At 39.2% G+C, this 16,387-nt stretch overlaps 1 protein-coding gene across 1 annotated transcript in view; it reads right to left on the reverse strand.

Annotated features, from left to right (window-relative positions):
• Nucleotides 1–16,387, reverse strand: part of LOC110457389 (sodium/glucose cotransporter 4-like) — a 28,883-nt gene continuing 12,496 nt past the window's right edge. Inside the window, exons 5-15 of the mRNA XM_021508643.1 lie at nucleotides 14,969–15,073; nucleotides 14,403–14,508; nucleotides 12,322–12,402; nucleotides 11,996–12,210; nucleotides 4,231–4,366; nucleotides 3,871–3,978; nucleotides 3,331–3,650; nucleotides 2,543–2,764; nucleotides 2,064–2,202; nucleotides 1,519–1,683; nucleotides 1–14 (exon numbers count right to left, since the gene is read on the reverse strand). Of these exons, the coding sequence (XP_021364318.1) occupies nucleotides 1–14; nucleotides 1,519–1,683; nucleotides 2,064–2,202; nucleotides 2,543–2,764; nucleotides 3,331–3,650; nucleotides 3,871–3,978; nucleotides 4,231–4,366; nucleotides 11,996–12,210; nucleotides 12,322–12,402; nucleotides 14,403–14,508; nucleotides 14,969–15,073 (1,611 nt within the window). The remainder of the gene's footprint in view (nucleotides 15–1,518; nucleotides 1,684–2,063; nucleotides 2,203–2,542; nucleotides 2,765–3,330; nucleotides 3,651–3,870; nucleotides 3,979–4,230; nucleotides 4,367–11,995; nucleotides 12,211–12,321; nucleotides 12,403–14,402; nucleotides 14,509–14,968; nucleotides 15,074–16,387) is intronic.

Raw genomic sequence — 16,387 nt, forward strand, 5'->3', positions numbered from 1 at the left:
TCAAAACCTCTCAGCTGGCAAAAATGTATTAATGACATTTAGAATAAGTGGACATCTGCTCTACACTCCGTCGAGAAGTTATTACATTTTGCAAACAATTAAGCACATATTTGTTTTGCAAACCTATCGACAACAATCAGCATCTCTGCACTTTCACTTAAGAAACTTGATAGTGCGAGTCTACTGCAGAGTCACACACAGAGCAACGTGTAAGGTTACCTTCCGTCCTAACATGCCACATATATAGGGTATAGAAATCGTTGGTAAATGTTGACGTCCACGGTAAACTCAGAGACGCCCTTCCAAAGCTACCAATGTTTCCTTACCGCTGACAAAAAACCTTACTGATATGGTAGTCACCAGTAAGCTATCAACGTCTACCGTTTCCTGCGTTACTGGTCGTTTTAAGACATGTAACAGTAAGATATTAAAACTCTATCTGCACATCAAGACGACCAACACATTAAAAAATAAAATTAAGAAATATCAATAAGCAAAAAAAGGTATTTTAATAAAAACATGTTTTATCAAGTAACGTATTATTTTATCAATCATGCTCAACGTTTGTCACAACATTTGTCCTCTGTTTATTATATACTAAATTATACTTAAGATCAACATTCAGGTATTTATAAAGACCTCTCATCTGCTTATATTGTATTACCACATACCCAAAGATGCGTTGTGATGTGTTCATGTAGTTGCCATTGTAGGTATGTAATTGAGAAAGAGATAGTGATTCAATTCGTTATAATACATATCTTTGACAATAGTTTTAACATAATAACCTCGTTACACTGTGTTCTCAACAAAGACAATCAATGTTTCGTCTCATTAAAATTGAACAATACACAAAAATAAATATAATAAAGCTAACACGTCATTGCTGAAGTATGCTTGGAAACTCAAATGTGATATCTTTTGTCATTATGTCGACGGACCCAAAACGAGAAGAATATAGTTGGTAAATTAATATGGTATAAGACAATTATCATTTTAAAATGTACATGTATACTCGGTACTCATTTACAAACTGCTAACAAATAACAGGCCATTGCATGGTATGGGTGGTTCGTGTGACAACAGCAAATCTGTTTATGAAATTGTTATAAAGTTATTAGTTTAGTTGAAGTGTAATTTCGTAAAATTAAGTTTTAATCGCAGTTTTTAAAAATTCATCTTCTTAATATTCTATATTTATCATGATGCAGCTATTTTAGTGAAGAAATTTTCTTTTACCCTTATCAAACTTCTGATTCGTATTTAAATAGGAGTCTTAGTGTCTTAAAACATACTTGAGCATGATGTTGCAATCTTAATTCAACATTCTTTTGAACTGTAACTTTTCATCCAAATAGTTAGTGCGTCAAATTTATAACAAATATAGTTTCCTTAAAAGGTGTGGTGTGGTTTCTAACATTCCGTCTTTAACACAATTAACACGAACTTGGACCCAAATCAACAACACTACAATGTACGCCTCAATGTTCATCAATTGAAAAATATGATAAGAAATACGGTTAGCGCCCGCATTCAGTGCTCTCCGACAGAACTTTGTCTGACGTATAGATGTTAATTTCGCCCTGAGAGCACGTTTCTGTTCTGACGTTAGTTTCCGTTCGGGTTGATCTGTTGTCCCACACACCCAGTTGTAGCAGTACTTTTTTAAGTCCCCTACAGCACCTGCAATGTAAATTGTTATACAAAATCAAATACACATTTCCAAAATACATGAGTAATACTTTTGTATACTTACATATCACTGCTTAACAAGATCTTTTAATGATGAGCTATTTTAAGTGGATGTTTTGCAGCTTTTGCAACCTTTCGGTAATTGAAAGTAAAAAAACACGCCTATAACTACACAAGCCAGACGAGTAACTGTAGATTTATAACGTTAAGTACAATGGAAAAGGGACATCTGCACTAATTAATTTTGTACTGTGTCAAACACCATTACCAGTATCTGATATGATGAAGCTGTATGGTATTACCGTTGTTACATAAGGAATAATACCCTGGAAGACAATGCATGTCAACGGTATAAAACAGTGAATGTTGACCTGATGTTTCTTCTGTTTCCTCCTTTAATGCCTCCTCTTTTTCTTCTTCTTCCTCTTCCTCTTCCCTCATTTCATCATCTTCCGAGTCGAGTTCCGGTTCTAAGGGATCATTTCTTGTCCAAAACGTCACGCGGCGAAGCTAAAAGATGAACATTAAGTGTTCACAGCGTTGTGTTTTAAAGACAAATTTTCTTATTATATGTATTGTCGATCTTTGTAAATTCTATACAACTTTTCCTTTCTGTCCGTTACGTGCTTGTTATTAACACCTTAATTACAGGTAAATACTGGAGGCGAATGATTAGACACTAAATGAGAAAAAAAATAAAAAAAATCTGCAATATGTCTCCTTTCAATAGAAATGTTAAAGTTCCCGATTAGATCAAAAGGTTCCCTAAATATGTGTATACCCGAAATCGTGTATTTGTGTTTCAAAAACCATCAATAATGATTATACAATAACCGAAAGCGGATGCTACCTTCCGTTCTGGTCTTGGTTCGGTCAGAAGGCTTAAAACAACCATCACAATGGTAGTGATGACAGACAAGATGGTGGCGAAGTGGAGAAAGTCGACTTTACTGACGATGTCGGGCCTGGTACTCGGTTCACCGCTGCCACAGTTCGGCGGAATGTATATGAAGTCCAAGACCATTCTAATGACCCCAATCACCTGACATATAACCAGACCCAAGAACACGCCCTGTAATGATAAAACACTATCACAGAAATGTACCAGACTTCATAGTAACACTACAATATAAAGTAAGATATAAAACGTGATTCACTTACTTAGACTATCTTAACACGGGAGGACATAACCTCATCTGCTAGACGGAAAAAAACATTCATTCGTTATAAGAATGAGGATATTGAGAAATAATCACAAGGATTACCAACTACTGAAGACATACGTACCAATCTGACCTTTGGTTTGAATTATGACAAAAGAGATATACAAGCGTTAGTACTGAGGAGTTAATGTGAGCCCACGTGATCAGCCTAAATCTTTTGTAACTAATAATATTGTATAAATTACTCCTGATGATCTAAATCAAACCCACAATTACCAAATCAATAGGCTTGAAACGCTATCAAATGCACTAGACTTCCCCGACGGCCTGGATTGATGAATCAGGGGAAAGTGTTACGGTGTTTGATTAATTACTGATTCAAGTTATGATCTTTTGGGAGAGTGTAGACCAGTACAGTCGTGACTTAATATGTATGTTTGCAAACAAGAAGGTATCGTCTCAAGACATGTCTTACCGGTTCTGTTGAACGTTTCCAGAATATTCCCAGGAGAAATAATATACACCATGGAGGAGTGATGTAACTTCTGATGGACTGCATGTATGACCAGAACTGTCCTCCCTGGACCTTCTCCATGACTGGTAACCACAGGATACTGGTGACGACGAGGATCAGCACCGTAACTCTACCCACTATCATCAGTTCCGTTTCCTTAGCATTCTTCCTGTACATGCGCCATACGTCTAACGTAATTATCGAACTGGCACTGTTCAATATCGACGTCAGAGAGCTAGTCAACGCCGCTAGTAACGCAGCCAACATCAGGCCCCGAATACCTCAAAAAGGTAAATTAAAACTTAAAAACAAATGGAAATAATTGTATTCTTGTTAAACTTACTCTATTTGCAATCTAAAAAAATCCATGAATGTACTTTTGTTTAAATTGAGTATAAATCCATTGGCAGTTCAACCACATTTCTACTTCTTAAGTATCTATTTGAAAATTCTGAATTGCTTTGTTAGGGTAACGTTGTTATTGTATTGTTATGTACAAACCCTCTGGTAGAATACGTAGGACAAGCAGAGGGTAGGCCAGATTTGTACAACCAGCTCTATTCTGACAAATTTCGAAGCATTTGTCGGGGTCTGCACACGCAACTTCCTCTGTAAAGAAGATTTGAAAAAACCCCACAATAATTACATAAACATATCAACAAATGTATATGTTGTTATAATTAAGATTGAATCAAAAAGGATTTTTACCGTTTTATGAGAATTTAAGGTTTCCCGCCATTGTACATACCACTTCATATTCCACGTTTATTTAACTGAATTGTAAAATTGTGCTCACATACTTTTTTCTGTAAATTTGTGCCATCTTTACTTATATAAAGTATAAGATATTTCATTCTGTACCTGGGAATTTTATCCGGCTGACCATCCCGGGGATTACGAACAGAAGGAAAGAGGTAAGTTTGAGGAAACCCCCCAGTAATGCTCCTCCTTTGGCGTGGTTCAAGTTCTTGGCCGACAAACATCTTTGTACCATAAGCTGTGGAAAATAAGAATAATCTGATGTAATAACTCTAAACTATGTTCTGTATTAATCATTTTCATATATATCCAGACAATATTACTGATATTTATATTGAATGGAACAATTGAATGACGAAAGTGAAATTTACAATGTATACAAATGACATTCAAACCAAACATTTGTGTAAGTTTTCAGGTATTTCAAATCACTTTAATTGGAATACTGTTGTGATAAATAAACAAGATTCAATTTAGTTTTGTTTAGGAAATGAGGTTACGTCTCCTGTTATCATCTTAGACAAGCACAACGCATCTATCAGATACAGACAACAGCAAGAGGTATTTGCTCCTGACACAAAAAGGACATATTGTTTTATTTCAACAAATTCTATTGCAAAAGAAGCAAATGGATTTGGCATCAGGCAAAGCCTATGTGTAAGCCATCTCCAAACAATTCCGGTATGGTACAGTTATTTCAACAAAACATATAAACAATAAATATAGTGTATCTCCCCGCTCAATCGAACAAACTTTAGGTACTTCAATCAAATCTGCCAGTTTCTGTAATGCATTTTGATATACTTTGGAATAAATATCAATTTGTTTCTTGATCACAATCATGACAACCGTGTAATAAGGTTCTGGTATTAAAATGATCATGAGAAATAATAGGGTTAGTAAGTTGGTTTCTGAGTTTTGATCTTGATTCGTTGAATATTGGACATATAAGGAAGAAGTGTTCCGCTGTTTCATCTCCGAGGTTACAAGGACATGTCGGGGAATCTCTCAAATGATCACGATATAGGTCAGAGTTCAGGTTGCTGGCTAAATAATATTTATATTTCGACAACCATCGTTTACAAAGGTATTTGTGCAAGATAATTTATATTGGATAAGTCAAAATTCAGAGCAAGATACTTAAATTCCCTAAATGTACTAGAAAAATAGCTGCTATAATAGCTTGCTGTTCTACATATAGAAATATTAAAATATCGAGTCATCCTTAGTGGATATCTTTCGTTTTCATTGCGATATAAAAATGGTTGTACAATATTTTTCAAGTATTGTGGATACATGCGGGTTTATGTTTCTGACGCCTATCAGAGAGCCATTCCCAAGCATTTTTTTTTTATATAATTCATTATGGGAGGTACCTCTATGGAATCCCATTATAATTCTTGCAGCTTCCAAATAAAGAGACTCTAATGCCTGTTTAGATTTCTCAGTGCAATTATCCCACAAGACATTTGCATATTCTAACTAGTGGAGCGCTATGTGATACACGAGTTAAATAGAAGACAAAATATGACGAAATAAACAAGTCCTGGGATGGAGATACACTATACACAACATTACTTGTAGATATATATACAAAACTAAAAATAGCATCAACATGTTTTCTTCAAAACCTGCTTGAAACAAAAGTACAGATCAAAATTGTACTACGGTAATTACATACTCATGGCATATGACGTAGATATTTCATATTTCCCACGTTTCGGAGAATAGCGGGAAATAAGTGTCCTGCATCCACGGAGTATACATGTACGTGAGGTTTTAGACCAATGGGATTGAAGTACGCGTGGCAGGTAGGCCACGGACAGGTGAAGAGGGTTCATTCTAGTTTTGAACGCCGGACGGACACGTTGAAATGTTATAAATTCCATTATATAATTGATAGGTAATTCTCAATGGGATGGGGTATTGATATTTTGAATAAATGTATGGCCATCGTGCTTATGTGTCAGAGATCCCAGCATCACAAAAACCTTAAGAATTGTCGGGTCTGGTGCACCTCCTGCTGTTTTTCAGTCCAGCTTGGGTGGCGCGCTTGGTTTACAGTATATAGCGATGGCCCGTTAGAGGGAATGTTTGAGAGGAATGATGTGCATTACTATGCTAATGTTTATTGAGTATGAAGATGAATTTGAATAAATGCCTAATTACTAAGTCCGTCATAGCGGCAGAGCAGCTTTTATAGAATAAGTATAAGGAGTAGATAGAGGACCCATGGTATACTACCAGCGTTAGCAAATTCGATCCCTACTGACACTATTTAGGGGATAGTACGTTGTTTTGAGTGGCTATACTGGCGATTAGAACATGGAATTTCGGTTTGAACTCGAGACCGATAGATTTGTGAAATGTGAAATGTTTCATTTGATTTCGGATCTAAATAGATGCCTGCACATGGATGAACGAACGTTTCAGTAATAAATGGAGGTAATGAAGTGTCTATCATATAGTAGTAACACGATTACTATAACACCATGCGTAAACTCAAACCATTTAATCCATGTCTAAACCGGAAGTGACATCTCCACTTCCCATAGGTGCGTTCGATTACCAATGTCGTATTGCAAGTAAAGTGGGCGCAACTCGTGCAGCCTTAACAGTTACCACTACAACTCTCCTCTTACTTAGACTTGAAAATTAGTAAATTTCAATAAAAGTGTTCTAAATACTTTGAACGCTTAAACATGTTATCACGTATTATGCAATAGTCATTGTTAATTTATTATTCATAATGTAACATTAAACATTGCGTAATGGATATTTCTGAGAAATTAACTCATAAAACATTTGGCAATGTCCATTTTAAAGGTCTTTCTGAAAACACATTACTAGTTACCTAACTCTATGGTAGGAAAACATATGCGAGTGTTTCGCATAATAATAACTGAAAATTATGGAATCCCAACACTATTCGAACAAAGTTCTCACGGAATTAAAGTTAAAGTTAACGCGAAATAATGTTCGCGATTAGTCGGTAACGAAATCGTCGAGTCTCTTCGGTCGCATCCTTTGGCGGATCGGTCTCGTACTCTTTGCCACAGTTGGCGTGTCTATTTCGCTGATCGGAGTGTCCGTCTCGCGCACAGTAGTATCTGGTGTGTACGTCGGCGTACTCTCTACAGTCGGTTGCTACTCATTTGCGTCCATTATCCTGGGCCGAGTCTCGACTGGTTTCTGCGGTGTATTGTACATTTTCACAAAACTGCTGTTTCGCTTGTATCGAATTCCTTGCGGAGACTCCACCGTACAACTATTTCCCACCTTTTCGACTAGTTTGAACGGGTTTGGGTTAAACGGTGTACTAAATTTGTCCTGTCGTCTCTGTTTTAACAACACGGTGTCTCCAACTTCCAATTCTGACTCAACAGCTCCTCGTTTCTGGTCAATGTACAATTTGTTTTTGTATTTCGTTTCGCTGTTTCTGTCGCGAACACCTTCATCGACATGCCGCCCTAACTGTTCTACTTGCGGTAGTTTTGTCCGTAACTTCCTACCCCACATCAACTCGGCTGGCGATAATCCTGTCGTAGCGTGTGGCGTTGTCCGATAGGCCAGAAGATACGCCCGGAGTTCATTTTTCCAATCTTTTGCCTCTGCATGTACATTTTTAATCCGCTTCAGTAGAGACCGACTTCTCCATTCGCGGCTGGATGCAATGGCGTCACCCGGTGGTGATATATACCATTCTCCTCCATGTACTCTCGAAACATGTCGGATTTGTACTGGGGTCCAGTGTCAGACGTGACCGAACATGGTAACCCATAGCGACTAAACATTGTCACGTCAATCACCTTTCCTGTCGATGTGTCCTTAGTGACTTCAAGTTCATAGTATCTGCTGTAGTAATCAACCACAACAAACACATAATGTCCGGTTGGGAGCGGTCCCATGAGATCGATCGCGAGATCTTACCAAGGTTCTGTTGGCAATGGTGTAGGTGTCACTGGCTCTGGGTGCGTCGTACTGTCAACGACGCATTTCTCAAAGTCCTTGTCCATGTGTGGGCTCCACACTTTAGTTAGGAGTTGTTGTTTTGTTCCCACGATACCAAGATGTCCTTGGTGAGCCAATTCCACACATTTCCTACGTAACGCTGTCGGAATTACTAACCGGGTTCCTCTTAACACCAGGTAACCAATCTGACTGAGTTCCTCCCCGACAAGGTAATATAATGGGCATGACTTGTCCCATCTCCGTGACGCTAGGCACTCTCTCACGTTGGATAGTTACTCGTCTACTGTGGATATCTCCTCGACTTCGCTAGTCGACAAAGCTATCGGAGTTGCCTCCCTTGACAAAGTCCTCAGTGTCAGGCTCCAGCTAACCTTGATAACGTGTCTGCGATATTGTTTTTCCCGGGCGCGTAGACAACTTTGAAATTGTATGGCATCAACTTCATGATCCATCGTTCAATCCTCGCTTTGTGCTTTGACCTCAGTCCATACAACACCCGAGCGGTTTTAGTCGGTAATTAACTCAAACGCGACTCCATGGAGATATGATCGAAACTTCTCACAAGCCCATACAACAGCGAGCGCTTCTTTCTCCGTTGTAGAGTACCATTTCTCCACATCTGTCAACGCTTTTTTGGCATAGCTGATTACCTGTTAGCGTCCTTCATTTGACTGAATTAGCACAGCCCCTAAGCCCACATTACTAGCGTCTGTCTCAACTGTTGTCTTGCTAGCATTAAGTCTGAAATGTCCTAATGTCTCTGCTCTAGACTGACTCTCTTTTAGTTTCTCAAAACTGTCCTGTTGCTCACGTCCCCAGGTGTACACAACACATTTTATCGTGAGTTTCCGTAACGGTTCTGATACAGTAGCCAGGTCTGGAATATATCTGGCACTGAAGTTGACCAATCCTAAGAAACTTCGTATCTCGGATCCTGATTTCGGAGGTTTCGCCTCAACATTCGCTTTCACTCGGTCGGCTGTTGGCCCTATGCCGTCAGTTGAAACCATATGTCCCATGAACTGAATTTGGTCCATCCCTAACTGGCATTTCTGACGATTCAATGTCAAATTGTTCTCATCGATCCTTTCGAACACTTTCGCGAGTCGACAGTCATGTTCCTCCTTGTTTTTCGCGTGTACCACGATATCGTCGGAGATATTCTGTACTCCTTCACAGTTGTGGAATACTTGTGAAATGACCTGTTGGTACTTTTCAGGTGCGGAGCTGATCCCAAACATGAGTCTCTTATAGCAGTACAGACCCTTGTGGGTAACACACGTAGTAATGTCCCTTGCGTTTTCCTCCAACTCGATCTGGTGATACCCATACTGAAGATTTAACTTGCTAAACACCTTGCTACCGTTCATGTTATACATGATCTCGTCTACGGTCGGAATAGGATGTCTTTCCCGGATAGTTGCCTTGTTCGCCTGCCTCATATCAACACAAAGACGAATGTCACCGTCGGATTTAGGCACGACAATACAAGTACTGACTTATGGTGTCGGTTTCTTGTGTCACCGGTTGCAAGCTCTCGTCCACGTGTAACTTTAGCTGGTAGTCTTTTAATTTGCCTATGCCCTCGAAACATGACGCGTATATGTTCACTAGATCATCAGTTGTCGAATTGACACCGACTTTCAACAGTCCAAGCTCTGTGGCGGTTTCTCTCCAAGCAATGCTGGCCCAGATCCATTCATTACGTAGATCTCGGTTTCGGTCGCATTGTCAGTCTCAGGTACATGGACAGAATATCCCGATAAGCTTTAATGGTGTATCGGACCCATAGGTAAACAACTTGGTGTTTGTCTTCTCTGACTGACATGTGATGTGGTTCTGTTTCAATCGTTCCAAGGACTTTCGGTCAATGATGTTCACGGTATCACCACTATCAACGATAAAGTCAACATCCTGCTTGTCTACCAGTAGTCGGAATTTCTCGGACTTGGATCTCCGACTGACATTGAACGTGTATTCTCTCTGATCGGTTTCCACAGAACGCACGTTTCCTTTCCGCGGCCCACTTTTCCTCTGTGAATATGAGCTACTACGCTTCTCAGACTGCCCAGATGAAGATGATTTACTCCTACAACATTTTGCAAAGTGTACTACCTTCCCACAGTCACCACATTTCTTGGTCTTTGCCGGACACTGGGGATTACGCGCTAAGTGTCCCTCGTTGTCACATCTGTAACATCTCATACCAGTTGTCGGCTTATGTTCATGTGTAGCACGTTTCGCGGTACCCTGTTTCGCGGTATGTGACGAACTCACTTGATTAACACTGGCTCCGTGATGAGTCTCCAATTTTTTATTCTGTGTTCCTGATTGTTCCAACGTACTTCCCACAGTGCGCAGCTGGTCTAATGTTAATTCGTGTCCTTTTTCCAGGAGACGTTGTCTCAATTTGTGGGACTTTTCGATGACTTGATCTCGAATTTATTCCTCTGGTTTGTCGAATTAACACAAGACTGACTGTTGGCGTAATTTGGTTACAAAACGTTCTACAGTTTCATTTTCTTCCTGCCTCATTGTTCTAAAATTATACCTTTCATATGGCACATTTATTTTTGACAGAAAATGGGCATTCAGCGCGGCTCGCTCCTTCACATACGGATTGTCTCCTTCACCCTCCAGCAACGTGAAAATATTTTTTTGTACATCTTGACCTGCACAGTGTAAGAGAAGTACACGTTTCTGTTCGTTGTCTTTTACTCCCTTGCCTACGGCAAACTGTTCAAAACTTCTGAGCCACCGTTTCCAGGCTTAGTTTGTCTTTGTTGACTCCCCATGTGCATCAAATGGGCACATTCCGTTTCGTTCGATTGTGGCCATGGCTTTGATATTTTACGCGAAATATTCATGGATTCTCCTTCTTGATCTCTTTCGGATTCTTTAAAGTATTTCCTCGTCGCCAGATGAAGTGTCTATCATATAGTATTAACACGATTACTATAACACCATGCGTAAACTCAAACCATCTAATCCATGTCTAGACCGGAAGAGACATCCCCACTTCCCATAGGTGCGATTGATTACCAATGCCTTAATGCAAGTAAAGGGGCGCAACTCGTGCAGCCTTAACAGTTAACACTACAGGTAATAACAAGGAATGTGTACTTTTTACTTTTTAATTCATTCAATAAATACATTTCATCGGTCGTTTCTGTTCTGTTGCCTACTAGCCTTATTAGCGGGATTTCGCTAAGAGGCGATCTTAACGTCATATTGTTTTGGTTTGAAACGGGGCGTGGCTTAAGTGCAATGGGAGGAGCTTAACACGATTGATCCTGATCCTATTGCAGATTAGAACATGGTCCGTATCCAATCAAAACACGCGTTGCAAACGAATCGTGTTAGAATCACAAATAGTCATGTCGTATATTACGGTCCCTATTCAATACTCTCCCAAGAAGTATATGTCATTATCATACCTTCTGTTAAAATCTCGTAATCTGATTGGTTGAGAAAGACGTGAACATTTTCAATATTACTTGCTCGTTTTACAAAGACAAAGAAGACAGGGTGACATTCCAAAAAACATCACATGCGCCAAACGTATGCGTGCACATTTTGTCCCAGCGCCAGGGTGTTATCAAATCACATTCATGGTTGGTTCATTCGACAACTGTTGAGATGAAGTCTTCGTTTATGTCAAATCAACACAAGGACCTTTACAAATGGTGAAGTGGTGAAACACCTAAACATGACACTCGGTATAATAAAATAAAAATCACATTCATGAGAGGGCGATATTGCATATTTTCACCCCTCGGAAAACATTGTTGACCTCGGCTTCGCCTCGGTTAACAATGCTTTCTTGGGTTGAAAATATGCAATACCGCCCTCTCATGAATGTGATATTTATATAATATTAGACTGCGGGAGTTACCTGATCTTGACTCCAGACATACATGCCCATGGTTGATAGTCCCAAAAGAGCACCTGGCCAGGGGATATCTCCCGTGACGGCATCACGAACAATACTGAACGAATCATTTCGGGGTAGGCCACATGAGTATACCGAGGTATTGGTCAGTGTGTAGTTTGCCGCTGCCGTCATGAACTGGTCGTGTATTGCGCCCCATCCGCCAACATCTACCCACGCTAAAAACAACACAACAACAATAAACGTTAATTCTTTAAATTGACACAGAAAGCAATGTTGTTTGATATCCTAATGCATGGCCTCGTTGATGTATTGTGGCAAAAACTTACATGTAATAAAGAGAATTGTAGCGCCAATGATAAGTACAACTGCCTGTAACGTGTCAGTGTAGATAACTGCAGTGAGACCACCTGTAAAAGAAAACAAAGGAAGATACAATATTGCGTTAGTACATCATTTATATGTAGCTGCGAGTGTAACCAAAGGGCGATCATCGTAACTAGGTGCCGTCTATTTGTCAAAATTACAAACAAAGGTTATGTCCTGAAGGTGCGTCCACTAACAATTGGCGTATTGGTCGATTATCTATCAATGAGATGAATTCATATCACATTGTATTTTTCTGGTATATAGGCATGTGTATTTAATGTCTATAGTCTATGGTAATCATTAAATTGTATGTACATTATACAGTCTTTAGTAATCATTAAACTGTATGCACATTTTGCAGTTTATAATAATGGTTCTAAATATTTATATGTAACAAGTATTAATTGTAATGGAAGACCATTACTGAGGTCCCCCAAACTGCCCCCATAGTCGCCAAAAAATACACCTACATACCAAATTTGACAAAAATCGACCAATATCTCATTTTGACCAATCAAAGGCCGTGGTGGCCATCTTGGTTGACCGATCGGGTAAGGAATGCGTCGGAAAATTTCACGGTGCAACCGGAAGAAGAATCGTTTGGTGAACTTAATTATACGATTAATGATAATGCCTACCTTTGTTGATATGTTATTTATACAGTCTTTAGTAACGCTTCTATTGATGATATGTAAATAACATAGTTTATTGCAATATTTCAAAAGGTGTATATGTGTATCAAACGTTTCTCTTGTTAATATAACATTTTACAGTTTTAAGTAATGCTCCCTATATTTCAAAAATGTCGTTTCGTCATGGAAAAACCTGTAATCATCTATACATGTATCAAGCCTAAGGGTATCAGAATTGTACTCAAAACATAGTGATATGATAACTGAAACGGGTCCCTTTGTCAAGCTATGACTGCGTGAGCGACTTGTATTGTTAACTGTAACAACAATGTGACGAAATTGTATATTTCATATGTCAGTCGATCCGGGATGTTTCGCCTATCGATAGAGATTGTATCGCACTGTGTCGAATAGGTTACTGGTGTGGTATATATCTAACCTCCTCCCCCTTCCGCCAGGTCATATCGGGTCATACAGATGACTCAGCTGGTGTCCCCCCTCGTGTCATGTTTATGATTACAATACAAATCGCTCACTCAGTCATAGCTTGAAAAAGGGACCGTCGGTCTTGAAATGTTGTGACACGTTTGAAGTGCTTAAAGTACATGTACAACTTTATTTCAAATTACATGTATCTAATCAAAACCATGCCATCGCATACAAATTTGAATCTCAATATGCATGAACACACATCCTATTTAACTTAATGTCCGCTATAAGGCACTGTCTTACTTTATACTCGGTACACTTCCGAACTTATCTTTGTAGTTGTTACATTAGTTGTGTTTGAGATTGTTCCAAAGTGGCATTTCACCTTCGTGTTATCTTATGTAAGCATATAAAGATTCATTTAGTTTTAATTGAAAACAAACGAGTGTTGATATCCTTCGTTCTGTTAGGTAAGTTTATAAATTGTAACGTCCTATTATATTAGAAGGTGTAACATATGCGTGCATGTGTGAATGTGTGCCGCAGGCGTGGTGTTGGTGTAACTGACCCCGCACCCAACCCCCCACCCCAACCCCCCCCCCATGTGCTGCAGGCGTGGTGTTGGTGTACCCGATCCCCCACCCACCACCACCCCCACCCCCACCCCCATGTGCTGCAGGCGTGGTGTTGGTGTACCCGACCCTCCAGCGACGGCGTAGACTTTACTGAAATATAATAAAGCCGAAGGCACTCAGCACAGCAGCTTGAGTTTGATGTACCATGACCTCTGTCCTTTAAAGTTGACGGTGTATTTCGATTTTTTTCTTTTCTGACACTGTTAGGTCTTCCATTCTTTTACGTAACTATTTCATTAAAAGAACAACGAGTGTGATAAAGTGCGGCAATGGTACATTGTATTTAGCAACAAATGCTGTTTCCGGCAAATAAGAAATTAATATATGAGGATATGTTATAATTACCAACAATGGTGTAAACTGCTGTCACAGTCAGTATGATAACCACACTGAGGTAAAGATTCCACCCTAGGATTTGCTGCAGAAACATTGCTCCAGTGAAGATTTCGATCTAAAGTGATAATGGAAAATGACAATAATTTCTGATTGTAAAGAAGTGGGAGTAATACGTAAATAACGATCATATATTGGCAATGTCAATGAGTGGGATATGATTATAGGTAGGTTTACACAGAAGAAGAAATGGCAAAAAGGACACAGATTACACCCATAAGAAAATAGTATTTATCGAGATATTGAAGAGGATGTACCCGTCCGGAGCCATGGTGGATGTTTTTACTTACATACCGCGATGTTGAAGAGAATGTTCCTGATCAGTGACCTGCTTGACGAGTGCTTTCTGTTGTAATTTCTACTTATTGAAATATTGAAAAGAATGTACCCGACCAGAGATATGATAGACGAGGTCACCCGGATTTAAAAATTTAAATATAAGTAATCGAGATATTGAAGAGGATATTCCCGACCACAGACATGAAAGGCAAATTCACTATCATGTAAATATTACATACCGAGATATTGAAGAGGATGTACCCGACCAGGGACATGATAGATGAAAAGATCCTGAGTCGCTTCCCTCCGTACCTCTTCCGTAAGTATTGCGGAGTGGTAAATGACTGGAGAATGAAACAAAACAAGCAATTCTAAAATGACGCATCCATAGGTTTTTGTCATACAACATTTACAGGTAAAGACTATTAAACATAAATACCCCATACTGTATGACATAAATAGCAAACAATAAAATCTGTACAGATTTACAGAATCGATTAATCATGTGTGACGCTAAAATCGTTTCTCCGGTAACGATAGCTGTATCATTTTCGCAGTAATTGTTTAAGAAAAGAAACATAATCACTGACTAATAGTGATTTCTTGATTGTCATATGTTCAAACACCACATGATGGGGCATCCTAACCAACAATGCACAAAGAGGGGTAACAACTACTCTGTATATATGCTAACCGAAAACCAAATGCTGAACGTGAAACCAGCAATTTAATTATACTAATAAACTAATAGGCGCCCGAGCGAAGCTTTTTAATGGTAGCATTTTCGTGCCTATACGGAGTTGCTTCCCCTTTCTACACTTTGCCTCTATTGTTTTTCGTCCGGAAGTAGACGTCCAGTGGGGAAACAGGAAATGTATGAAGCAAAGACAACTTGTTTATTTCGATAAAAAAATCATATACATTCTGAGTGAAAAAGGTTTATCACATAAAATGTGATACTAACAGGCATGAAACTTCGTTCAGAGAGTATCATGCTATGACGTCACAAGCAAGTCACAATCTATCGGCCTTCATCGGTTATTCCGGGCAAGAAGAATAATAACCGGAAAATACTAGAACTGATGTCCGTTACATTTATCTCTTTGTCGGTGCTTCAAGACTTTTTATTTTATTTCAGTTTTTTCCACAGGCACAAAAAGTAAAAATTCGGATATTTTCTGAAGATCTTTTTTATCATCAACCCGGTTCTGTTGTTCTACCGGGAGATATCTTCAAATTGAGATCATTTAAAATTTCATCAGCTTTTGATTTCCATTTGTTGAGAATATGAACGAAATAATTGACATTTTTGAAAGTATGGATATACGACTTTTTTCATTATTACGTCACAGCGAGTAGGCGCGGCCATATTGATCACGTGACCTATCCGCCATTGCAACAGTGATCAAACGTGACAAAGATGTACAAGCGAGGAGGCGGCGAAGCGTGCGCTGTTGTTGGGTGCTCCCACAACCGTAAAAAATTACATGATTGGAAAAAGGCGATGTGCGAGGGTCATGGAATTATTCACGAAGACTGTCCGTGTTGTGTTCCATATAGCCTACACAAATTACCCTCGGACGAGGAAGTGAAGCGGGAATGGGTGGCGGCCCTACATCGGAAAGATCTTCCAAAGTATGTGCGTGTGTGCTCCCAAC

Source organism: Mizuhopecten yessoensis, unplaced genomic scaffold, assembly GCF_002113885.1.
Source record: "Mizuhopecten yessoensis strain PY_sf001 unplaced genomic scaffold, ASM211388v2 scaffold1147, whole genome shotgun sequence".
In the NCBI taxonomy this organism is placed as follows: Eukaryota; Metazoa; Mollusca; class Bivalvia; order Pectinida; family Pectinidae; genus Mizuhopecten; species Mizuhopecten yessoensis.